Source organism: Camelus bactrianus, chromosome 16 (assembly GCF_048773025.1).
Source record: "Camelus bactrianus isolate YW-2024 breed Bactrian camel chromosome 16, ASM4877302v1, whole genome shotgun sequence".
Lineage (NCBI taxonomy): Eukaryota > Metazoa > Chordata > Mammalia > Artiodactyla > Camelidae > Camelus > Camelus bactrianus.
In genome coordinates this window covers 12,913,558-12,938,684 of record NC_133554.1, presented here as the reverse complement: position 1 = coordinate 12,938,684, position 25,127 = coordinate 12,913,558, and the positions used below count along the sequence as shown (strand labels likewise).

Sequence of the window (25,127 nt, the reverse complement as noted above, 5' to 3'; positions counted from 1 at the left end):
CATTTTTTTTTCCTTCAGAGTTGCACTGCTCCGAAAGAGACACAGATCTCAGGTGCACATCACCTCCTCCACTTGAGTGACAAGGCTGTACCTACCCGCCAAGCCAGCATCTAGAGGGGAAGCTGATGCATGGGGTAAGGGATGTGGGTGAGGGCATGATGGATGTGGAAGAATATCAATGATCCAAATCAGGGCCACTGTAAGGGAAACCACAAGATCACACAGGCTGGCAGTAGGTCAGAGGAGGCAGGGCCGATGGACCCCGTAAAGGGAGAAACAAGAAAGAAGGGGTGATGGGTCCCAAGGAAGTCCAAAACCTACAAGCAAACAATATTAAACCTTAAGGCTGGAGAATAATCCTCTTTGGCTGGATGCTCAGCCCCAGTCTCTGTGGGAAGATACGGGAGCATCCCTGAGGCACTGGGAGGCATCCTGGCCCCTTGAACCAGAGAGCCAGTTGCACCCTTTGAAACTGTTTTGTCCCTGGGCTGTGTGCTCTGGGCCACGGTGGGAGTGGCAGCCCCAGTGATCTCTGAATAGCCTTCAGGGTCATTCTTCCATGGATCCTTGTTCTGAAGAATAATGCCTGGTTTCTGCTGAGGTGACTAATCCATACAATTCTCCTGATCAAATGGTTGCTTGGCTGCACCATTAGTATTCTCACTTTTTTCAATATGCATAGGCCGAAGAACGTTTAGTTCTGCTCTTTTTGTGCTTAGCAAAGTCATTTCTCTCTTCTCACATTTTCAGAAGCCGAGCCCAAATTCTGTTTAGATTTTTCATTATTTGGGCACCCAAAATCTCCTTCTTTGTCTTGCCAATTCCTTACACATTTATTGTTTCTTTCTCTAAAAAGTACAAAAGCCACCTGTTTTGGCCACTTCTTCGATCTCATTTCTATGGGATCTCCATGCACGTGAATTACATTTTGTTTCTTTCTCTCCTGTTAATCTGTCTTGTGTCAATTTTATTAGTGCAGCCACTGGAACTCAAGATGGGTAGAGGGGGAATTTCCACTCCTGGACATCTGCCATGTGGGAGATAGAGGTGAGTTAAGAGGTTTGTGCAAGCCTTGGCCCTACTCCTACTCCACATGCCACCCTTAGAGGTTTCTTGGGGAATCTGGCTGGGAAACCCTGATTCCTTTGATCTCTGTTTGCCTAAGGGAATGTTAAGGTGGGAGATTGATGTGGATTTGCAAGTGGGAGGGGGGTGAAAAAAGAAAAGTGAAGGGGTTGAGGGTGGCAGGGTGTATTCATGAAACGATGGTGACCTTTGAGGTCTGAGCTCTCCCATTAGTTCTGCTGTAGATAATGCAGTTTATCTCTTTTGTTGTTTGGAAGTTCTCCTTAGAGTCTAACTGAAGGTCAGACAGTCATAGTCTTGAGTTGGGGAATGAATGTCAATTGGATCCACTCCACCAGAACCTCAGGCCTCCTTTATTTGATTTCCACCAGCAACTTTCCACCCTTTAATATCTGAACTACTCTCTCTTATACTAGAAGGTAAAAGGAGGGGAGCAGATGAGAACCTGGCATTGTAAACACTGACTTCTCTTGGTGCTGCAGAAAGCCATTTAGCATGGCTGCACTGAGAGCCCAACCTTATCAACCTCTGGCCTCGGGTAAGGGCAACATGCAGCCCACGTGGGGTAAATAGATCTCCCCGACCCGTCGTGGCGTTAGGTGCAGGGCAGTGGCGCACCCTGGTTAGAAACCCCAAAGCTCTCGAAGTTAGGTTAAACTTTCATCTAAGGTGGGGTGGCCAGCTTCCAACTGTTGGGAAGCTCCGATCAATGGGCACCACGGCAACTGTCCCTGAACAGCCAGCTGCGTTTGGAGCCCTCAGCTGTCCTGGTGTGGGCCTTGCTTTCATGGAGAGACATTCCTGCTCATTCCGTTACCTGCTTTAGCCCCGTGCTCTTTCCCGCCGGTTGGTGATGTTTGAGGTGCAGGCCATGCCTGGACTTACTCTTCCCTTTGCGGCAAGACAGTCTTGCCCCCCACACAAGGTTTGGTGTGAGCGGTGCTCCAGTCCAGCTCTCCCGCCCGCTATACCAGGGCCAATCAAGACCTGGCGCGCCCTCTGGCGGTGATGAGCGCCAGGCCTCGGACTCCTTGCGCGTCTCTAGGCTTCGGCGTTGGCGCCGGGCTCAGCCTCCCTGGAATGCGCTTTGACAGTTCTTGCCAGACAGCAGACCTCTGAAAACCATTCTGCCTCGATTATTACCTCAACTCTCTCCAGGTCCAGCTCTGAGCCTCAGGCTGACTCTGAGAAGGCATGAGACAGCCTTAGATAGCCCCTAGGTGGTCATGGTAGGGCTGCAGGAAGAGCCAGGTCCCATCAATACGGACATCTAGTTGCTGGACCTGGAGTCATACCTGTCTTTCTTCTCTGAATTAGCCACAGGCCAGAAGAGCTGTACTGGGCTTCCTTCACTTCTTGGTGCTGCCTAACCTAATCGCCATCACAGCTGAGCCACCGCCACCTCCTTTCCTGGTCATTGAAGCAGGAGGGGTGTGGCTGCCCATGGAAGTTGGGGGTCACTGGTAGCAAAGGGAGGGGTATCTTTACTGAGTGGAATGTGCATGAGGAATTCCAGGAATTTTCTTTTTTCTGGAGTCACCATCTCTGGACCCAAAGGTAGAAAACTCAGCATGGTTTGGATGTGGAGTGGGGTCAGGTTGAGCCCCTGAAAATTGAGTCTCCATGGCCTCAGCCTCCAAGTACAACTCCAAGGAAGAATATGGGGTGGGGAATGGTGATGCCCATAGTGGGTGAATTTGTACCAGTACCAGACAGGGCACAGGATTCAAGTGTGGCCTAGACAAGTCACTGACCTCTGGCCTTCCCAGTTAAGCACTGACTTTCTGGAATATTTCTGGTTTAAACCAGCAGTGGTCACAACTGTCGAGGAATATAAGGAGTGCCGCAGATTATTGAGTCAGTGTGGGCATGTCTTGGGTTTTGGGCTCAATTCTAGTTAGAGGCTGGAGGCAGGGGCAGCTGCATGCTGGGCAGCCAGGGGGACGCATGACACTTCAGCACTGATGACTGGACAGCATCCTTAAGGCTAACAAAGCCAAGGGAGGGATAGTTCCTCAAGCCCAACCCTAGCATGGCCCAACCCTAGTGTATTCCTTCTGGAGGGACCTGAGCTCCAAGACCCTGGCCTCAAGGGACTTGGGACCTGGGACCTGGGACCTGTGCTCATGAAGTCAGGACCAGAGCTCCTGGAGAGTTACAGACTCATTCTAGACATGACATAAATAACCTTTGTAGCACTTCAGATCACAGACCTTTTTACAGTCTCCTCTCTGCCTCACAGCAGCTCAGGAAAGTAGGCCTGAACATCCACTCTAATAGATGAGGAAGCTCAGAGAGGGTAGCCAATCTCTCCAAGTCACACAGCCAGGGAGGGGTTTGAGTTAAGACTCGAATGGCTGCCTTAGTTGTAGCCAGTTTATCCCAGCAGACATAACAGTAGTCGGGGGGCCTTAGTGAGATACTGAGGGCTGATGGGCCAACACTAAGGGGGAGGTCCTTGGAGGTGAGGGTGACTTATGGCCCTCAGAGGGCACTGCACATGTGAGGTTGGAGCTCTGGTTAGGCTGGGCAATGCTCAAGGCTTTGAGGAGGAGCAGGGCTCCCAATATAATGTGACTTTGTTCATTCCTAAAGCCTGAGGTGGCATTCAAGGCCCATCACAGTTCACCTATCTGGACCAGGATCGCCACCTTTGGGCCAGAGGTCACTCTTCTGTTCCCCAGGCCAATCTGTCTACTCAGGGCTGGGACTAGGGTGAGGGTAGTGAAGAGCCTAGGGTGCAAAATTTAAGAAGGCACTCACTCTAGGGTGAGCAATTGCAGGCTATTACCTGTACGAATCTAAGACTGAGTCTCCCTCCCACCTCTTCCTCCTGCCTTCACTCTAAGCCTTAAACTCCCAGAAGGCAGAGACCACACCTGCTAATCCCCAGGTATCCCCAGCCCAGCGTCTGGGCAGTGCAGTACTCACAGTTGGAGCTCCATAAACATTTGTCAGCGGCCAGGCCTCTTCCTTTCCTGTGAGAAAAATGGTCTAGGCTGGGAAGGGCATATGAGTGTCACATGATCTAACCAAGTCCGGTTTGGCCTAGGTCTGGACTTCGCCTAAAGATAAATGAGATGTGCGAGGAGAACCCAGTGCCTGTGCAAGACTGAAAAAGTGCAAGCCAGAAGATAAAGGACATTTATCTTTTTACGTATATGTGGGCAACAGAGCTGGAGAGTGACAATAACTTGCTCCAAGTCACACGGCCGCATAGGGACAGTGATGGATAAGTCCTTCGACAACGTGACCTAATCAAGGAAGTCTCTGATAGCGGCGGCTGGATGCACATCGAGTGCATCGACGTTTTACTTCTCAGGCCTGGGGAAACGAGCAGGATCAATCCATTGCTTTTGCCTGCCAGTAAGTGCTGCGCGCTGATTGGTCCTGGTTGAGGAAACGGAGAAATAGGCGTGCAGGTGGGCCCCGCGGCGTGAGGCCGGCGCGCCGGGGAGGGAGCGAGTGCCGGGAAAGACCATGGCGTCGCTTAGTTGCAGCACCGTCGTCTGCGTGATCTGCTTGGAGAAGCCGAAGTACCGCTGCCCCGCTTGCCACGTGCCCTAGTGAGTGCCGGGGGTCGTTGAGGGCAGGGGGACGGGCGGCGGGAGGGTCCGCGCGGCCTGCGGGACTGACGCGGCCTGTGGCTTTTGTTGTTCCAGCTGCTCCGTGGCCTGCTTCCGGAAGCACAAAGGTGAGGGCCCCTCCTTGTGCGCGGCAGCCCCGATGTCTGCCGCTGTCTCGGGGACTTGGACGGTTCAGGCCGCTCTCCTGTTGCGTCAGATCCTTGGGGAGCCCTAGGTTTGGGGGCGGGGGGAGTCCTTTACCTGGGAGTGGCTCTCGGGGTTTTGAACAATCTAAAATCTTTTCTCTGCCCTGCTCTCCCTTCTACATCTTTTTCTTTAAAAGTAGCCGACTGGTTTCGCCGCAGAAATCTATCTTAGCTATTCCTTCCTCTTAGTGTTCTGACGCAGCTCCGCACTGTTTGGAAGAAGCTGTGTTGGCTGAGGTTAACATTGTTTTTCTTTTGAATAGTAGTTTGATAGAAACGTTGAGGTAGACCTGTTTACAATTAGGAGCAACGCTGTTGGCTGTTAATATTGTCAAGTCTACATTTTATGCCTTTCTAATCCGGCGTCTCTTTTCAATCCTCAACGACCCTGTCCCACTACCTCTCTCGGTGACTTATGTTATAGTTCCTCATTGGTGGTTTTTCTACAGTTTCAAGAACACACCACCTCCCGTCGCCCCCCCCCCCCCCCCCCCGCTGACGACTTTGTTTTTAAACCTTAATATTTCTGGAGCATTAAAAAAAAAACAACTTTTCAGCTCAAGACAGGGAAGAAGTAGAACTGCTTTGCTGGAAATAGGGTTGGGGAGCTGGGTCTGGAACACTTAGCTCTGATCCTGCAGCCCCTCCAAGAACCCCTAGGGCAGTCAAAAGCTCAACTAACGTCGTGGCCTTGCTGCTGCCTGGGTGATTTTTTTTCTGAAATACAAATTTGAGCAATTCACCTCCTTGTTGAAAAGTCTAGTTTCTCTTTCAGGTATTCTTAATCTGGGTTTTGCTCTCCCTATGGAGACACGTGGTCACAATAGTGGGGAGGAGTTGGTGGTACTTCTGGTATTGGTATTGACTCACATAAACAGTCTTTATTTATTATTTAGTTGATATTGACTCACATAAACATTTGTGTGAGGTTATCCTATGCCGCTAAAGACCTTTCTGCCCTCAGCACAGCACTCTTGCTGAGAGATGCTGGTCTGGGGAAGAAAGGCAGACCTGTGTGTGGCATTCTTTTGCTTGGCTTCCCTCCACTTGTGACCCAGCCACCTGCCAGGCATGGGGCAAGCCTCATGAGTTGGCAGTCGCTTATTACCATCTCCTTGTACCTGACTATCCTTTCAAGGGTCAAGACCAACCAGAGACCTTTCTCTCTGCCCAGAACGCTCTTTTCACCTGGCAGCGCCTTCCCCTTTTATCTCCTGGTCCTCTCAGGTGACTTATATCAGACTTTTCCCATCTAGTCCATGTCTTAAACCCCTCCGAGGTGGGCCTGATGACTTTCATCTGTGTATTCCCAGTAGCACATGGTACGTGCAAATTTGGTATCTGAAACTGCTGAGAACATAGTTTCATGCTAATTGAAGTCGGTGTGCTACCAAATCATGGTGAAAGCTCTGTGCAGTTAGGCAGGGCAAGGAGTGTTACCAAGTCCAATCTTGTACCGCTTGCTGAACGACAGGCTAATAAATTGAGTTGTTGGGGCAAGGAATAGTGAGTTTATTCAGAAAGCCAGCTAACTGAGAAGATAGTTGACTAGTGTCCCAAAGAAGCATCTTATCTGAGTTAGAATTCAGGCTTCTTTTATACTAAAGTGGTTGGTTGCCACAAACTTCTTGGTGTTGGAATCTTTGTTCTTGCAGCTGTCCACATAGGTCAGGTGGCGGTGTTCCTGTAAACCTCCAACAAGACAAATGTTTTTCTCTATTCTGCAACTTTTTATCTCTATATGAATGGAAAAGTGTTACACTTTTAAAGGTCGCAGCCTTGAGAATGGGCTGTCCTGTATATTTTAGGCTATAGACAACATTCTTAACTTGTAGCAAAAGCAATAGAATACAAAGGTTAAAGAAAAGGAAACAGATCTAACAGTGGAGTCAGACATGTTCTTCCCTATTACAGGAGGATGGGGTCAGGCGGTAGGGGTGCACGAGGCCTGCTTCCTCGGCCCTTCTGCCAGGCTCAGGCTTGCTTGTTTTCTTCTACTGCCTCTTGGTTGGATCTCTCACTTTCTCTCCCCACCCACTTCTGTTACCCCGTACATATGCTTCCTCCCCAGATGCTGGCTGGTGGGGAGGTGCAGCCCTGTCACTCAAATGGAGGTGATGCGCACCTGTCATTTGTGTCTCTCTTTCAGAGCAGTGCAACCCTGAAACGCATCCTGTTCAGAAAAAAATACCAGCTCTTACTGCAAAAACTAAAAAGCCCGTGGAAGACAAAGGTGGGTTGGGTTGACACCAAATAAACCAATCTGGAAAAGGGTTTTCAAATAGAACACATTGAAAGAAAAGAGGCGAGGAGGCTTGGATTGGGGCTGGGAGTCAAGAACGGTGGCTTCATTAGGGAGCAGCAGCTCCCTCAGCCCTGGGCACGGCGGGTGGGGGCACGTGTCATCCGGTGATACTACAGAGCAGCCCGAAGGTGCAGGTGGTGAAGAGTGGGGGTAGGAGGCAGAGGGGAGAAAGGCCATAGCTGTGGCTAGGAGTGAAGGGTGGACCCTGCTGGCAGGGAGCCTTTCTAGTCACGGCTTCAGGTAGCCCTCCCTGGGCCTGTCACCTGAGCTGGGTCCAGCGGAGAGGCTGCCTTTGGCCTTGCTGCTGCTGGCATCTTTTCACAGCTTATAGCAGGAATGGGCTGCCATCCTTTCCATCCATCTAGCCTTTCAGTAGTGCCTCCTGGGTGTCATGCACCGGGCCAGGCTCTGAAAGCAGCCCTTCCTGATGCCACCAAAGAGGTGTTGAATATTCACAGTCGGGGGATGGCCCGCTTCTGCCCTTTGATAAACTTCCTTGTTGGATTCAGGCATTGCCAGAAATTTCTGCCCATGCTGAAAACCCAGGGGACTCATGTCAGCAGGCTTTTACAGAGCACCTAGTTTTTTGGTTCATGACAGGGCTGGAGCTGTTAAATAGGGAGGGGACATTGGGTGGTAAGAATTGGAAAATTGGGCTCTAAGTTCAAGGACCAAATGCACAGAGTAAGCGTGTGAACACTGGGGTGCATTTGTTAAAGTCACCAATTCTTTCACTCTCCTAGAGGAGTGTTGGTACAGTCACGGATTCCAGAGAAGGAATAGGTTACTTTTATATCCTTACGGGCACCTGCCTGCTCTGTCCCCTGTGTGGACGTACGTTTTTATCTATTGGAGTCGTCGTTAGAATCTGCCACCTAGGCTTGCTTTTTTAGTCACGTGCAGCTGATTGTGTTATATTCTGTAGATGACGATGACGACGACTCTGTAGCTGACTTTCTCGATAGTGATGAGGAAGAAGATAGAGTTTCTTTGCAGAATTTAAAGAATTTAGGTAAGTCTATGCTGTGCTTGTTTAGAGCTATTAAATACTTCAGTGCGGAGCCCTTCCAGCCACATGATTCTGCAAACACACAGGGCTTCCACAGCTCCCAGCCTTGGCCTGGAATCCTACTGGTTTTGTGAGCTGGCAAAATTCTTCTCGTTTGGGGCTTAGTTCAAGTTTCCTTTTCTCAGCTAAACTTCTCTTGACCTTTTATCTCGCTTTCAGAATTAGGCACTTTTTCGGCTTCCCGTGGTGCCCTGTAATTCACCACTCACAGCACTTTGTAGCAGTTTCTCTCTCTCACACTAGTCAGGGGATGCATTTATTCCCACGTTCCCAGTGCTCACGTTACAGCCCAGCCATTCATGCAGACTGGGTCATCCCAGGATTTGATTTTTCAGAGGAACACAGTATTAATACTGCCCCGCATTTTTGTAGGATTGCATTTCTGTTACGTGTATAATTAATGGGCCAGTGCACGTCCTACAGGTGGCACTATTTTCATTCTTCCCATTTCCCAGAGGTGGTGCTTTGCACCCAGTCCTGTGGGAGTGATTAGTTAGTCTGAGGTAGGAGCTGAGCTGGGGATAGGTGTGAACAATTTTGTAACCTGTAAAGCACCGGACAGACGTTAGTGTCAGTTCCCTGCTACTGAGCCTGCTTCATGCTGGAACACTTGCTGAAACACCATTCGGAGTGTTTGGTGTAACTGTCGTTACCAATGAGAACCTTTATACCTGTAAAGAAAACAGGCCAACAACTTAATGCTGTTGTTCTCTGTATTTGTGCTGAAATGGCATGATTTACAAAGATACCAATAACAAGAATCTGATAGTATTTGACTTGGAGGTCACCTGATATGCTGACCTAATGTGTGGGTTGAAAGGGTAAGGGGATGCAGCATCCTTGATGTGGATTACATTTGAAACATTTAGCTTTCAGCTGTCTCTGCCTGTTCCCCCCACCTTGAACTCAGCTTGGCTCTCTTCCCCTGTTCATCTTTAAGGGGAGTCTGCAGCACTGAGAAGCTTACTGCTCAATCCACACCTTCGACAGTTGATGGTCAGCCTCGATCAGGCGGACAACAAGGCAAAGCTCATGAGAGCCTGCATGCAGGAGCCCCTGTTCGTGGAGTTTGCTGACTGCTGTTTAAGGATTGTGGAACCATCCCAGAATGAAGATTCTTAAGATGGATTTATTGTGCTGCCTGCTCAAGCATGTGCTGGACTCCCAGACCCTGCCTGCTCCTCCCAGGAGACCAGCCAGTGAAGGGTCCAAGCAAGGGTGGCGCTTTCCAGGACATGGAGCAGCTGACGCCGGGTAGGTCCCGTGCATCTTTATCTCTGTGGGCTGTGGTGCAGGCAGGTGGAAGTACTCAAGGTGGCGAACCCTCTATGGAGCAAGAACTTGACATTCAAATGGTTATTTTTAAATGTTTTATTTTTGGTACAGTTAAGACAAGTTTTACACTCACTTGAATTAAAACTTGCTCAGTGTTTCTAAGTAAAATTAAGATGTGGTGGTTCTGTGGTACATTGCATTGCTCGTCCTTCTTGATTCATAATGTAATTGCATATAATTGCTTGAAATTACATTAAATAAATCAACAAATATTTAAATAGTTAAGGTTTTGTTCCTTTTAAAGGAACTAAAATGCAAAATTTCCTCCAGCCAAAATTTTAGAGCTGATTTCAAGCTGACTTTGCCTACTGGGTTTGAGGGAGGGGGTACCCACTGTAGTGATGGCCAGCACCGTGGAGTTGGATCTCTGAAGGTAGTAAAATGAAGTTCTCTGTAGCCCTGACGTTTCTTAATCCTGGTTTGGTAACTACCAACCCTGACATTTGTCCGGGCTTGAGGTGTAGATCAGAGCCCCGGGCTCACGGGCACAGCCGCTGGCCTGCAGGCTGGAGCCATTGCTCCAGGCAATGGCTCATGGGTGCTCACGGGTGCTCAGGGTCACTGTGGGAGTCGTTTGGCAGCCGTGTGTGGATTAAATGTCTTTGGCAAGGCAGCTGGCAGGAAAAGGCCTTGCAGGAACAAAGGCACCAAGGATGGCGCAGCCAGGTGAGGATGAAGGTGAGACGAGATCACACGTGGCCCAGCCTGTGTCTTTCCAGCAAGATCTGATTAAAGCCAGTAGCACTGTTGGGCAGCGGTTCAGGGCAGATATCAGCATAGCGTAGTGGAGACTTCCTGCAGTGAAACTTTATCGAGCCCTGGGGAGAGAGATGCAGCTTAACCCCGGCTCCCACGGGTGCCAGGGCCAAAGGTACCTCCCAGAGCAAATGCTAGAAATGCAGGGAGTGGGGACACATAGGTACTGGTGAGAGTCACAGCGGTAGCAGGATTGAGTTACTAAGTGTTTTTTCTCCTTACTCTTAAACAGTGGCAGAGCCCAAAGCAGTATTAAAATGTAAAGTTCCACACCCACTCAGACAGATGAGGAGACACTAGGAGGGATTGCTCCCCTATTAGGAGTATCGCCTGTCATATTCTTATGAAGGCTCAGAGCTGGAAAGATGAAAGATTACACTTCTGTTTACGCTCTGGCTGGCCTGTGTGTGGTCTTGGAAATTTCATCCAGATTATGTCCTATAGGAATCACTCTCGTAGGAAATCAACATTTCCTTCCTTCTGGCTTGCCAGTGTCACTTAATCCTTGCTGTGGCCCCATGTAGTAGGTTGATTGAGTATTAGCCCATTTTCTGTGCTGGCTGGCTCTTTTTCCTGGTGGCCCATAACCTAAAAACACAGCACTCAGACCACTGACTCACCTGCTTGTCATCTCCTCAGCTGGAAGAGGATAAACCAAGGAATATAACTTGAGGAAAACATGATACCAAATCCACTGCCATTGGAGGGAAATAAGCTGTCATCACAACCCCAATTTTTTGAAAGTGGGACTGACGTAAAGGTACAGAGGTGATACTAAGACACATAGAAGCAGTTTTAAAAAGTGAAAGGGCTCTGGGAAACTCCTGGTCGTAATGCTGGGAACAGTCCAACCTGCAGCCATCAGGGAGGCACAGGCTTCTGGTTTCGCCAGCAGGGTTAGGACGGCTCTTGTCCCAGCCTCGGTCCTGCTCCTGCTGTGGACTCGCAGGCTTTGCCCCCCACCCCTCCACAGTGGGGTGTGAGGGACCCGGAGCTGTCGTGGCAGGACGTCATCCCGTCACACGGCTTACCTGAGGCAGTGCTCGGATGGACATGATACCAGCTTGTTCTTGTGCTGTCTGCGCCTGCACAGTGTAGCCACTGGGGCTGCCCACAGGGAGCTGGAGGCAGGCAAAGACCACCAGTTTCCTCGGAAAGCCATGAACACCCACAGCCGCGTTGGCCAGGACCAGTCCCAGGGGCCAGAGGTGGGTTACTGCCCGCAGGAGCTTGGTCTGTGCCAGGGGCGGTGGGAAGGAGCTTGGGGAACGAGGAGCTTGAGATGAGTGTTTTTCTTCCACACCATCCAGTTCTTTAGAAGCAAGGAAGGCCATTCTGATCTTAAAAAGAGAACACGACTTTATAGCTATCGATTTACTAGGTCTCTTAACGGAAAACAGAAACCAAACATAGTATTTGGTTATATAGTGTGTATATATATATAATTATATTAAATATATAATTAATATAACATTCAGCTTAACAAGGTGACGCTGTTAAGGGCACCTGGCTCGGTGTGGCACAACTTTATACCCAAGGCAGCTGTGCTTAGGCCTTACACACGCTGCCTTAGAAAACACTAGCCTTGGGGGTGTGCTCAGAGCAGGGGGCCTGAAGAGATGGCGCCTCTGTTCACAACACACCCGACAGGAATCTGGGCTCGCTGTGACAAGGGGCCGCAAACTGGGGGCCTTCCTATGAACACATATGCTACACGTGTCCCCCTGCACCTCCACATGGCTGCTGGGCAGGACCAGTGGGACAGGGCTCACTACTGGAAGAAAAGCCACAGTATTTAGTGGGGGAATTTGCCACCCAGAGCCTGTCTGGTCCATGCATGGGCGGGCCAAGAGTGGTCATACAGACATGAAGGCTTTGAACCTCCTTTCAAGGGAAAAGAGAGATTCCATATGCTATTCTGAAGGACAGAAGGTTTTTAGAGCAGTGAAACTACTTTATGACATTAGAACAATGGCTATCTTTGTCATTATACTTTTGTCCAAACTAAGGAGGACTGTGGACTTTGACTATGATGTGTCAACGTACGTTCATCCTTGGCTTAAAAAAAGAAAAAGTACCACTCTGGTAAATAAAAATAATGACTACACATATGTGTGGAGAGGGGTATATGGGAAATTCCTGTACCTGCCTGTCAATTTTGTTGTAAATCTAAAACTGCTGGGGGAAAAAAAGAGTCTTAAAAACAAGGAAACTCAGGGTAGACATTTTGGGCAAAACTTTGGTTTCAGTTATATACGTGTATGTGTGTGTGTGCTGGATTGTGATGTAAAATGTATCTTTTAGGTCAAAAAGGTTTGTAAGCCACTGTAGTTAAGTTGCACTGGCAAATAAAAGCAAAAATTAACCCCCCAAAATGTATAGCCTTATTGAGATCTAATTGCTATACCATCAAATTCACCCCTCTAAAGTGTACAATTCCATGGTTTTTAGTACATTCCCACAGTTGCCTGTGCCACTCCCGCCGTGTCACAGCCGTCCTGCAGTGTGGGTGGTGCTGTGCCCACTTGAGACACGGGGCCACCCATCCATTCTGCAGTGGCGGGGCCAGCACTCCAACCTGGGTCCAAAACATCACTGCCCACCCCAGCTTCACAGGCCGGTACTCACTCCCCACCGCCGCCACGCGCGCTTGATGACCGTGGCGGCCGCGTGCAGCCTCTGGATGTGCTTCCGAGTCAGCCAGGAACGAATGGCTAAGGGGTTTGCCGGAAACAGGAAACAATAAAACGTTCGTTAGAGTTCTTGGTCACCCGGCTGCAGCAACACCAGAGCCACTGTGAAAGTCTGCACGAATGGCTGCCTGTGCCACCACGTAAGGTCAGGTACTAAAGCCAACACGCGAAGCAAACCTGGCTCTGAAAACCACCACTCAGACTGCCCAGGCTCAGAGACACCTGCATCGAAGGGGCAGCTGCCATGGGGTCACCTTGGGCTCAGTCTGGGGCAATGCCCGGGGAACAGGAGGGGTCTGAGTTGTCTGCCTCTCCTTTTTTGTAGGGGAGACCTTCAGTTGAATTTGCCTACTTGCTTTATGAATCCACGAATGGTACCAACATATAGCCACACACTAGTGAAGGTCAAAGCTGTCGGATGGGGAACCGAATGTGGCAATTTAAATTTTCTTCTCTTGAAATTTCAGCATTTTCTGATTCTTTTTGGTACAGTCCTATTCAGAAAAGGGGCTATTCCATTAAATACTAGGACATTTGGATTTTGCAAAACTAAAAAGTTTGAAGACATATAAGTCCCCTGTTCTCACCAACCCAGATAGTTCTACAGTATTTCCTTTTTTTTTAATGCCTGTACACAACAAAACACAACGTACAAAGGTGGTGCCGTCCTGATGTGTATGTAGTTTGACATCATATTGGAAAAATGGTTTTCCAATAAATTTAAAGTATTCTTCAAAAAGACTTCTTAGCTGGATCATAAGGATGGTCCATAATGCAGCCATGGCTCCAGCACTGTCAGCTATTTGGGTTGCTTCTAGTATTTTTGCTGTGTCGTGGTTCATACATCTGTTCCTTGCTCAATCAAATCTTGTCGGTTTTTACCTTCTCAAACTCGTAACAAGCCCGGGGAGCCCAGGTATTGATATGAGTTGTCAGGAAGGGAAAAAAGGCGGCAGAAATAGCTACCTAGGTCTGGGAGAGGGTAATTAAAGGCAGATTTTTAGCCTCTGCTACCTACAGAGCACCACTGAACTGGACACACCTCTGGGTGAGGGACCGGGAATTTGAATCCTGGCACACCACAGGGACGTGCAGGGACCATCTTGAGGCTGGGACGCAGCTTTGGCACATGGGGCTCAGTGAGGAGCATTTCAGAGGAAACAGGCGTCTGTGGGGTGGTTGCTGACGTGCTGACTGAGGCCCAGCAGCTGGCCTGGAGCAATGGCTGCGCGCCCGCACCCTCTCCTACCTGCCTGGATGCACACGGCGGCCCGCCTCCGCCTCTCCTGCTCACGGCGCCGGTGTCGCCTCCATCCCGCCTGGATGCAGCGGGCACACTGCTCCAGCACCTGGGCGCGCCCACGTTCCAGAAGCTCCAGCTGGGGGAAGGCACATCCACGGAGGTCCTCAGCCTCTCCTCCCCCTGCCCGGAGGAGGGCCCAGACCCTGGCCTGCCGAGGACAGCACGTGGCTGGCCACTGTGCATCCCAGATAAGCTTACCGTGGCGTCAGTCATGAACACCTTGGTCCTGCCACAGTGCACCGGCGCTGGTGTGGCCCCCGCTGGGGCAGCTGGTGTGGCTGCTTCCAGAGCTGGCAGAGTGTGGAGGATGTCCTGGAGGAGGGCTCGCAGTGTGGCCTGCTCAGCATGTGGAGACCCTTCTGGGGCAGAGGAGAGAGAGGTCCCGATAGTGCTCTGTCCTCTACACTTCTGTGGCCTTAAGGAACTGGTCTGGTCTCCCTTACATTCCGTAGGCTTCTTTCCTGCTGTTCTTGCCTCTAACCATTTCTACCTCCTTCCTTTTTTGGAGGAGGCCAGAGGTGGCCCCCTTTTGTCCCTTGGGCCCCTGACTGTTCTGAGGCATCTGAGTCCCATGTAAGGCTGTGCCCTGGACTGGCCTGCAGCCTCCATTCCTGTGAGTCCTTTTGGGCAGGGTAGTGAAGGGCACTTGGCACCTGGCCCCCCAGGCTGCTCAGCCAGCATCTGTTTCCAAGGCCCCAAACATGCTGAGGGGCAAACAGAGCAGTCAGGCTGCCCCCTCTGGCCCTGAGCTCTCCCCGCCATGGACGGGGGAAGAGGAAGAACAAATCCCAGGCCCGTGGAGGTCCGGTGGGTCCCCCTGTCCGCCCTCCCGCACCTCGCAGGGCTGACTCCTGTAGAGGGAGGGTTTACCTGAGGGCTCTGACCACCTCTAGCTGCCCAGTGCCTCTCTGGGGACAGAGGCTGCCAAAGGAGATGCGCAGACGAGAAACAGCAAAATCAACCAGGGCCCAGGGAGCTTTGGGCAAGAGACACAGAACAGGAGAGCACACCATGGAGATGCGGGAAGAGAGAGAGGTGGGGAGAAAGGATGAAAGGAAAGTGACGAAACAGTGCCCGAGAGAGGGGAAAAACAAAGCAGAACTGTCCCACCTGGGTTTGGGTCCTGGGATAGTGCTGGGCGGGTGGGTGGGGCCCCACACCCTGTCCTTGGCCTCTTCTCCCTCAACCTGTGCCTGGGGCCTTCTCAGCCTCAGTGACGCCACATGCGACAGCCCCCCGAAGACAAGACCTTGCCCTTGAGGTTGAAGCTCGCAGTCGTCTCCACTGCATGAGTCCAGGGACCCGGAGTGCACGGCAGCACCGGCAGGGCTCAGCGGCCTCCCCGGACCTCTCTTCCCCACTGGCTGGGCGTGGCCAGTTCTATCCTCTCCATCTAATCAAATGCTGACCAATCTCTTCCCAGCATTTCCTGGCTGGGCCCACATCTCTAGCTTCTGTCTCCTCTGGTCAACCATGGGGCTCCTCCAGAGAGCACTGATGCTGGCGTCACTCCCTTCTTACCCGCAACTGCCTCCCATCTGCCCAAAGAATAAAGTCCAGCTTCTGTGACTGTGCCCTGCCTCTACCCCAGCCTCACCTCCCACTGTCCTCTGCCTTTAAGAGCCAGCGACATTGAAGCCTGGAGCTCCTCACATACAGCTGTCTCCTGCCTGTAGAATGCCCTTCACCTGGCTAATCTCATCTAGCCTCAGACACCCCCTCCTCCAGGAAGCCATCCCGCCGATTCATACAGCACTACCCACAGCACCTGTCCCTAACTCCGCCCGTCCACTTTCCCCACTGTTTAACTGTCTTCTGTTAGTCTGCTTCCGCCACTGAATTGAGAGCCATGAGGGCAGGGCTGTGTTTTATTCATCTCTGAAGTCCCAGCCCCTCGCCCTGAGATGGCCCAGGTAGGTGCTCAGGAAACTGGGTGAACAAATGACTAGCAAATGGGCGGCCTCACCTGAGTGCCCTTCATCTGGAGATGGGCTGTGGGGGTCGGGGGGTGCACGAGGATGGAGCCTTCTCAGTGACGCATACCGCTCCACGAAGGTCCGGTGAGAGACCCTGGAAGGCAAAGCAGGCAGAAGGAGAGATGAAGTGACTTCATCTGTGAGTCAGGAGTTTAATCTCCTCAACCCCCAGCCATGTGCTGCCCTGACCGCCCACTGAATGGATGACATTACTAGGGTCACTCGGCCAGAAGCCGGTGGAGGCCACTGTACGCCGGGCTGGCTCCTCCTGCGGGCTTGGTCCTCCCCAGGCCGAGTCTTGCTCTTTCACGAGGGGATTTGCAACCTGCTTCCTCCCGAGGGGGCTCGCCGGCCTCTCCCTAGACAAGCAGGTCACCCTACCCGTGCACAGGTGCTCGGCATGCCTGCCACCACTCCCCTCTGACCCCATGGCCTCCTCTGCTTCCTCCTGACCTCTCTCCTCCCCTTCACAGCCAAGCTTCTCTGAACAGCTGTATTTCCTCCTGAGTCTGGCTTCTGTCCCCAACACGGCAGCAGTGTGGCTCTCAGGGCAGCCATCAGCAAACACCATGCCACCAAATGCAGGTGTCAGCGCTCTGGCCTCTGGGCAGCAGGTGCCCCCCTGACCCCTTCCTTGTAGAGCTTGCAAGCTCTCAACCTCCAGGACACCCACAGTCTCGGTTTTCTCCTTCACCTTGACTCCTTCCAAGTTGTTGCTGGTTTCTTATCATCCACCCTCTCTCTAAACATGAGCATTCCTCAGGGAATGGCCACAGACCTCTTCCCTCTACCCCTGTGGTTTCCTCCTTGCTCATGGTGTTAAAAGTCACGGAGGACAGACCCTTACGTACGCCTCCATTTCCAATCTGACCCTCCCCCAAACCATCCACTTGTCTCAGACAAAAGCCTGGAAGTTCCTTCTGCAGCCTGGAAGTCTACAGCTTCTCTGCCCAGTACCCCATGGTCGGTTAATCCACGGTCCAATTTCTATCACAAGCCATACTCCAATTCTACTCAATTCTCTCCATTTTTCACTGGGCCACCATCTTGCCTGTACAATTGTAACAGCCTCCCACCTATCTCCTCCCTTCTCTCCTGGCCCTACATCCAGCCACATAGCATCCCTTCCTATGACGTCCAGCAGCTCCCACGGCACTCAGACAACTGCGGTCTTCACGTGGCGTACGGGCTCTGCGGGTGTGGTTTCTGCCCCCCTCTACCGTCCTCCCAGTTTGCTGTGCTCCGGTCACTTCAGCATCTCTCAGGTCCTAACCTGGGAACTCTGTGGTTGCTGCTCCCTGGGTCTGGATGCTCTCTCCTCCCCCAGGTCTTCCTAGGCCAGGTCGCTCCCCATAGGGCCCCTCCCTGACCAGCCCTGACCTAGTCTACCTAACGGCATTTTTTTCCTTTCCCAGCTCTGATTAGCTTTATATTTCTTGTTCTTGTTTCCACAGCAATGTACACCCCAAGAGGGCAAGACTCACCTTCCTTATTCACTGATACACACTAGAAACATATCAGTGAACAAGCAAGGTGAGTCTCGCCCTCTCACCTGCCATAAAACAGTGCATGGAAAGCGAGCCCAGCCTTACAGCTCTATGTCCACTTCTGGGGACCCGCCTCTCTCTCTCCATCTCCACATCCTGCTCTGGGCTGAGCAGGCTGTTGTCTGACCTGCGCCCCAAGCTCCACCTTGGCATTGGCCCTGACCCCTACTCTGGATGGACCCGCCCACTCACCGGATGGGGAAGCCGGCGGCACTGATATGGATGGTCTCCACGAGGCCACAGGCCTCCAGCTGGTTCAGGACCTGCAGGGGTGGGGAGACAGGCTGGGCACCTGCAGTGTGGGGCCAGCAGGCCAGAAATGCCACTCCTCCCTCGGTCCTGTTGGCATGGGACTGCAGGCTCTCCTGAGGCTCAGCTGATGGGGGACACTCTTTGGGGCAGTGAGAAATCAAGAGACCTTGAGAAAATCTCGTTACTGGAAAGGGTTCTGATGGCCCCAGGTCCCCTTACCTGAAGCCTGGCTTCTAGTACAGCCGAGGTGAGTGCCGGTCCTGGCTGTCTCACCACTCCCGACTTTGCCTCACAGTGCAGCCAACCCATTTCTACTTTTATTTACCTTATATTCTGCAGGCAACAAGTGAGTCACAGCTGAGGGGCAGGAGAAGTTATATCCTGCAGATTCTTCCAGGACCTGACCAAGGTCTTTACCACACAGCAGCGGCCCTGGCTATGAACCCTAAGGCCACGTCTACCAGTGACTGTGGGACACTCTCCAGCATCGTCCAGCACTCACACCTCATCCACATCCCTCCACACGGCAAAGGGCAGCTACTGGCCACGGAGTGCTTTTGTGCAAATTTTAGAAACTATACTTCTAGTCAGAAACTGCCATGCTGGGCCCGATCTGGTAGGTGACACAGAGTTTCAGCTAATCACAGAAGATACCCCTTCCTCTGGGCAGCCTGTCCCTCGTCTGGGCCCACGGCTTTGTGAGCAGAGAGTAAGATGCACTGAAGCCCCTACTCGCCTTCTATGGTTGGGCCACTGTGCAGTGCACAGACCACACAACCAGACATGACTGTCCTGCCAGAGCTGGGGAGATAAGCCGTCCCTAACGTCACTCCACTCGGAGCAGATGCCCTGCCTTTCACCCCTCCGGGGCCTTGGCTGGCTGGGGCCCCCCGAAGCAGCTCTGGCCCAGCGTGTTACCTCCTCCCGGTGGAGCGCCTGCGCCCGGCCCTGGCTGTTGGGCTTGATGCAGCGAATGTAGTGGGGCGTGGTGGCCTGCAGGACCTGCAGGAGCTGCTCCAGGGAGGCCTGCAGGAGGCAGAGACTGTGAGGGGCACCCTAGGCAGTGGAGGCAGAGTGTGCAAGGGCTGAGAGACAGCAGAAGCTTAAGATACTGGAGGAGGAACGAGTTTGAGCAGGAAGCTAGGGGACCAGGTCACAGAGGTTCTGGTAACCACTGCTCTTCCACAATCACCCTATCAGCAGGAGGTGAGAGGCCCCACAGCCACCCACGGGCCCCTCAGCTTCCTGTCACATCAATTATGCCCACAGTCCATCTGTCAGATTCCCACCTCTGACTTCCAAATGGAATTATCAGCTCTGTGCAGACCGGGACCATGTCTGCTTGACTCATCAGTGCTCCCCAGCACACAGCACCAATCCTGGGGGTGCTCAGTAAGCACTGGAGATGGGTGAGTGAACTGAGCATGTCTCCTCAGCACCACCAGACCCACCTTGAACTTGGACACCACGGTCAACACTGGGGCCCTGCTCTGGCCAGAAGGCTCCTCCTGGGACTTCTCTTCAGGGTCGGCAGGAAACAGCACCTTGAGCAGGGTGTCCTGGGATTGCTGCAGGAGCCTGGTCAGCTCAGGGGGAATGGGGTCCTACAGGAAAAGGACAAGGACAGCAGGTGAGGACAGGTGGAGTGCTACCCTGGGCTGTCCATGGGCTGTCAGCCTGGCTCACCCAGGCCCCAGAAGAAGGGCAGGGCCTGAGCCTGAGAGACTCAGAGCTGGTCCACTGGATGCCTAGAAGCCAGAGTGAGTGACACGGGTCATCTCTGGGCAGGTCATGCCCGATAGCAGAGACTTCAGACAGGTGGGCCCAAGAGCTGACCCTGGGTTCTGAAGGATGTTCAGGAGGGAGAGGTTGCACAACAGAAATGTCCGCACACGCGCAGCAATGACAGCAGCTCGCCTCCAGCCGGCTCCCACCACAGCCCTCACCTTGTTCTTCTCCACCAGGCCCACGGTGTGGTACCGCACAGACCCCGCGTAATGCAGCACGACAAAGCTGGGCTCTGGGCTGAGCTTGTTGTGGCCCAGGCAGGGGCTGCCGGCCAGGGCGCTTTCAATGCGTGTCTGGAGCTGAGCTGCGCTGCTTGGCCGATTAAGGCGGCACTCCTGTGTGGGCCGGGATGCGCAGTCAGCCACAGAAGTGAGAGGGGCTCACGACCCTCACAGTCCCCACCCCGTGGACCCCAGGGGAGTTGTCACACAGGCATCACAGTGACCCTGAGACAGAGGGGACATAGGGCTAGCAAACCCATTATGCAGATGGAGAGACAGAGGCACAGGGAGGGCAAAGGATGGTCTTCAAGGTCCCAGAAAAGCCCAGAGCCCAACTCGGCGCTCAGCACACTAACTGACCCCCCCCACCTCATTTATGAGGGAGCAGATGCTGATGGGGCTCCCCTCGATGAGATCCAGACAGGTCTGGTTGTCCTGGTAGTTGACAAATGACCACTCCAGGCCCTCGACTGCGTATTCCTCCTAGGGGCAGACATCGGGGGTGGGGTGGGGGCGTGGCAGAAGGCAGCTGTGGTCTGAGGGCCAGATGGGCTATCCCTCGGCTGGCCTCAGCACCGCAGCATGTTCCAGAACGGCATCAAAGGAGCTAAAGGCCCTGGTCAGACCCTGGGAGACAGAAGGCAGGACCGCCCACCCCTTACCTGCTGAGCCCTGAGGTAGTGAGCCACGAAGTGCTGCTGCAGCTTCTCGTTGGCGTAGTTGATACACAACTGTTCCAGGCTGTTGTGGGGAAACGACTCAAAGCCGTAAACATCCAGCAGGCCTGCGAGGAAGGGGAGAACCTGTGGGGCCAGTGCAGGGAGGAGGCGGGGACTGGAGAACCACGGGAGTGCAGGGTGAAGCCTCATACCTGGCAGCCTGGGGACGAGGGTGAGGGACCATGACCCCCGGCAGTGGGCATGGCCCCCCACCCCACCCCAGGGCGGCTCCCGTCTCCACCTCGCGCCCCACTCAGAACTCAGAGCAGGAAGAGGCTGAATGAGGTGTGAGGGAACCAGGTCCCAGGGGACATTTTCTGCATTTAACCCAGTTTGGATGGCCTGGGTCTCACCACTCAGTGGGTGCCTAGAATTCCACCATTCTGTGAGCAGATGTCACCAATCCCACTAACCTCTGAGCTTTACATCCTCCCCCATCTGACTATCCCACCCAGGTTCTGACAAGGCTATCATGCCCCCCAGGTCTCTTCTAATCTAGCCCTTTCTCCCCCTCCCCCAACTCCTCTCCTGAGACCAGAGCTGGGCCTCCAGGGAGAGAAGGGCCCTCATGGCCTGGGCACCACTGAGTCTGCCTGGAGAGCTGTGGACGGTCAGGCGTGGGCACTGGACGGGTGAGGAGATGGGTGCAGAGAAGAGAAAGGATCTGCCCGGAGCAGACCCAGGGTCCTGCCTCTCCATCCAGGTCCCTCCTGTCCTTTTTCTGAGGGAGGGCTCCGGGAGAGTGAGCCCCTGCTACCTATAAAAGTGGTCCAGGAGGCGGGGTCTGCACAGACGCTGCTGTTGATCACCGACACCAGCCAGTCAAACAGCCTGCAGGGGTTGGGGGAGAGGGGTCAGGCTGAGCCTGAGGGGTGGCACAGTTGCCCTTCCAGCCGGGGTGTCACATCTTGGAGGACCTGTCTTTGGAGCCTGACAGGTGAAGGGCTAAACCCTGTCCTCTGGTTTCCCGCCCATCCTGTCTCCACCCACTGCAGACGTAGGCTGTGGTGGTGCGTGTTCCCGGGCACACAGAAATCCGGCCTGCCCCCCAGCAAGACTGAGCACATGACTGACTGCAGCACACCTTGTTTTATGGTGCTTCACTTTATGGTGCCTCCCAGATACATTTTTTTTTTAAATAAATTGAAGGTCTGTGGCACACCTGTGTCGGGCAAGTCTATCAGCGCCATTTTTCCAACAGTGTTATTTAAAATTAGGTACGTTGTTCTTTTAGACACAAAGCTGTTGCACCTAAGGGACTATGATAGAGTTAAATGTAACTTTTCTATGCACTGAGAAATCAAAAAATTTGTGTGACTCCGGAGCTCAAGGCCAGGCCACATCCTTCCACTCGGTTCTGCACAGGTGGGCCCTGTGTCACCCGAGGTCGACAGTGGTATCCTGCACTCTGGAACCATCGTCCCTGAGATGAGATGGTTGCTGTACAACTTGGTGAAACATACAACACTATGTAAGGGGTTTCTTTCTGTTTCTTTAAGTAATTGCTCTAACCTTTTTCAATTCAGTAAATGGCTTCTATTTTTGCAACAGGGGCTTCAAATACCCATTTGAGGTACTAAAAACGAGTGACCCAGTGATACAGTGACCTGCTTGCCATGTTGGAATGTTCTATGATTAGAGGCTCACTCTGTCTGTGATCATCACACTTTATCTGCTAATTTTGCAATGACTTGACACAAAAGCCTTAAAAATTCTTGGCCTGAAATTCTGTCCTAAAATTAGCTTCAAGGGAGTGGGAACTGAGTCTCTTGCCGAACTGGGTTCAGTCTGGGCCCGGCTGCCCTGGGTCAGTTTCAACTCAGAGCATCCTACTCCTTCAGCAGTGCCTCTTAGGCTCTGAGCTCTTTGAGAAGTTCCTAAAAGTAGGGGGACCCCCTCACTAGGTGCCCAATTTCTCATAAGCATATGCGTGCAAGCACGCACACACACACACACATGTTCTGTCCTGTCATTTCAGAGAATTCTGGGCCCTGGACACCCTCAATGGCACCCTGAAGGATCTCAGCATGCAGGGTGAGAAACCAGCCTTAACTGCATGGCCAGGGGTGGAGATGCCCACAGAACCACCAGGAAAGGGCCAGGGCCCCTGCCTTCCACCTGCTCTGGGCTCCCACCTGCTGCACAGTGCTGCCCAGGACGGCGGCCTAAGCTCCTGGCTCCATCACCATCTATCAATTCCCCAGGTGACTATGAAGAGTATAGGGGCGGACGGAGACAGAGGAGCCCGTTCACCCACGGGTCTGTGCCTGGAGTTGGGAGGGCCCCACATCAACTCTGGGGCCTGCCGTGCCAGCGGAGAGCTAGGCAGGCATTCCTCACCTCTCAAGGTCAAGGCAGGCTCCTGTACTTTAATAACGAGCTGAATCTAGACCAGGCTGTGGCAACTTTCCCCACAGAGTACTCTGGAATCGAGGCCAAAGGCCTTGCTCAGGGAAAGCCCAGGAGCCACTCCCTGCTGTCCGCAAGGATCCGGGGAGCAGGGAGAGAAACCCGTCTGCTTTATCTGGCAGCCCTCACCCTGGGCCTGGCCTACTGCCTGCCGGTGTCTGGTCTAAGTCCGGATGGGGGGAGCCCAGGAGGGGGCTGGGCCCAGAGTGCTCACCGTGCATAGACTAGTTTGGCCAGACAGTCTCTGCGGGTGTCACATTCGGCCTGGGAGCAGGGCTTCCGGAACACCTGCTGCTGCCTGCCTGCCCTGATGGTTCGAATCCGCAGTGTCTCCAGCAGTGGGTCTTCTGGGAGCCGCAGCAGCAAGGCCGATGTCCTGACAGCGCCTGGGAGGCACAAACACTCTCCATCCAAACAGCCCTCCACACAAGGCACTGCGGACTCAACAGTGGAACCACGACCCACCCAGTGGGACAGAGTGAACCTAGGTGCTGGTGGGCCTGAGACTCGCCTACGGCAGAGGCAGGACTTGAACTCAGGACTTCTGTGTCTCAGTCCACGCCTCCATGTGTGGGATAAACCGCTTTACAAATCCTCCCACTCTCGTTTTCTTGTCTGTGGATGATGCTGCCCTTCCAGAGACAGGGTGAGGAGTAACTTCCCCAGGGCAAGGCCCTACAGCTGATGGCTTCAGGGACACATTCCAAATTTCACCCTTTGGCCTCCCTCCCACCCAATCCCACCAAATGTTGGCTCTTTTCTGGGCAGGGCCTGCCTCGCTCCCCAGGTGTCTACCCAAAGCCTGAGCTGCAGGCCCCCTGCCCTCGCCCTCACACTTACCATCATCCATCGGCCGGCAGGGCTGGGCCTCATCCCCGGAGTCAGCAAACCGGATGTTGCCGAGGTGCAGCAGTCCAGCTAGGGCCTGGGGGAGGGGAGAAGAAGACACAAAGTAGGTACCTTCTCAAGGGCTGGAGCCCAGCCTGGGAAAGGTCTGTCTCCTGCTGAGTATAATCGTGATAACAGGATAATAATGGTAGCTCTCAATTACTGCCCACTGACTGACTCCACGACTTGGCCAGGCAGGATTCTACACAAGCTACAGGCATCACCTCGTGCAATCTTTTCAACAAACAAGGAGGCATGTGCTGTGATGATGCCCCTAATAGAGACCAGACGGGGAGACGTTACATCACAAGCCCGAGGCCACACACTTGGTAAAGGAGAAAGGCGGTTTGAGAAACCGGGCAGTCTGCCTTCAGATCCCTCCTGGGGCAGCCAGGGGGGCCACTATGTCACCCAGTCTGTCCCTCTGCCTCCCTAGCTCTAGGAGCAGACTGTGTGGGAACGCCACTCCCGTTCTTTGCAGAACAGGGTCTACCTCTGTGTAACTGGTGGGGGCTTGGCTATGCTCCCTTAGGCCCTTTCTCAGCACCGTTGGGCGTCCAGGCCCAGCCTAGGGGAGGCTCTGTGGTCTTGGTCTCTGTACAGTGGGTGCTCTGGGTGCTCCCTTGCCTTAGCACTCAATGATCCACATGGATGAGCTCCCAGGGCCTGTAGAATAGGGGAACCCTGGGTCCAGCAACTTGGAAACCTTTGGACCTGGTACTGGCAGAGCCAGGGCCTCTCCTACAAACCCTGTCTCGTCCCAGAAAGGGTATGTCCACATGCTTTTGGCTTTCAGGCCACAACCCACCTCAGAAGACTGCCATGCCTGATGGGCAGTGTGGCTGGGGCGGAGAATCATGCCACCCCCAAGTCAGCACTCCTGAATGGACTCCTAGTGCTGTCCACTTGCCCTGGGCTGTCCCATGTGCTGTCCCTCTGGCCAAGCTCTTGGCTGGCGGTGCCTGTACTGGCTATGGTCACCCCCTACTGCCTGAGGAGCCCCCATAT

General features: G+C 53.1%; 2 protein-coding genes and 1 non-coding gene across 15 annotated transcripts in view; 2 read left to right on the top strand and 1 right to left on the bottom strand.

The window, feature by feature from the left end:
• The first annotated feature begins 77 nt into the window (after nucleotides 1-77).
• On the top strand, nucleotides 78-9,679 carry ZNHIT3 (zinc finger HIT-type containing 3). The gene is made up of 7 exons (XM_010951009.3): nucleotides 78-134; nucleotides 975-1,047; nucleotides 4,139-4,652; nucleotides 4,749-4,780; nucleotides 7,008-7,091; nucleotides 8,089-8,175; nucleotides 9,173-9,679. The coding sequence occupies exons 3-7, from the start codon at nucleotides 4,567-4,569 to the stop codon at nucleotides 9,352-9,354; spliced, it is 471 nt and encodes a 156-aa protein (XP_010949311.1). The 5' UTR covers nucleotides 78-134; nucleotides 975-1,047; nucleotides 4,139-4,566; the 3' UTR covers nucleotides 9,355-9,679.
• MYO19 (myosin XIX) overlaps nucleotides 9,589-25,127 on the bottom strand; it is a 39,822-nt gene continuing 24,283 nt past the window's right edge. For 7 of the 13 annotated variants that reach the window (XM_074342634.1, XM_074342632.1, XM_074342633.1 and 4 more), the window contains exons 12-26: nucleotides 24,072-24,156; nucleotides 23,446-23,617; nucleotides 21,580-21,653; nucleotides 20,766-20,887; nucleotides 20,473-20,586; nucleotides 20,041-20,217; nucleotides 19,546-19,698; nucleotides 19,013-19,120; nucleotides 18,035-18,105; nucleotides 16,286-16,389; nucleotides 14,518-14,678; nucleotides 14,266-14,395; nucleotides 12,952-13,037; nucleotides 11,355-11,663; nucleotides 9,589-10,385 (exon numbers count right to left, since the gene is read on the bottom strand). In XM_074342634.1, the coding sequence (XP_074198735.1) occupies nucleotides 10,257-10,385; nucleotides 11,355-11,663; nucleotides 12,952-13,037; nucleotides 14,266-14,395; nucleotides 14,518-14,678; nucleotides 16,286-16,389; nucleotides 18,035-18,105; nucleotides 19,013-19,120; nucleotides 19,546-19,698; nucleotides 20,041-20,217; nucleotides 20,473-20,586; nucleotides 20,766-20,887; nucleotides 21,580-21,653; nucleotides 23,446-23,617; nucleotides 24,072-24,156 (1,995 nt within the window). In that variant the 3' untranslated portion in view covers nucleotides 9,589-10,256. Of the gene's footprint in view, nucleotides 10,386-11,354; nucleotides 11,664-12,951; nucleotides 13,038-14,265; nucleotides 14,396-14,517; nucleotides 14,679-15,189; nucleotides 15,296-16,285; nucleotides 16,390-18,034; nucleotides 18,106-19,012; nucleotides 19,121-19,545; nucleotides 19,699-20,040; nucleotides 20,218-20,472; nucleotides 20,587-20,765; nucleotides 20,888-21,579; nucleotides 21,654-23,445; nucleotides 23,618-24,071; nucleotides 24,157-25,127 lie in introns of those variants that run through there. The other 6 variants (XM_074342636.1, XM_074342638.1, XM_074342639.1 and 3 more) reach the window with 6 other exon arrangements.
• On the top strand, nucleotides 11,912-12,041 carry LOC123615683 (small nucleolar RNA SNORA11). The gene has a single exon (XR_006723365.2). It is a non-coding gene; the product is annotated as a small nucleolar RNA SNORA11 (small nucleolar RNA).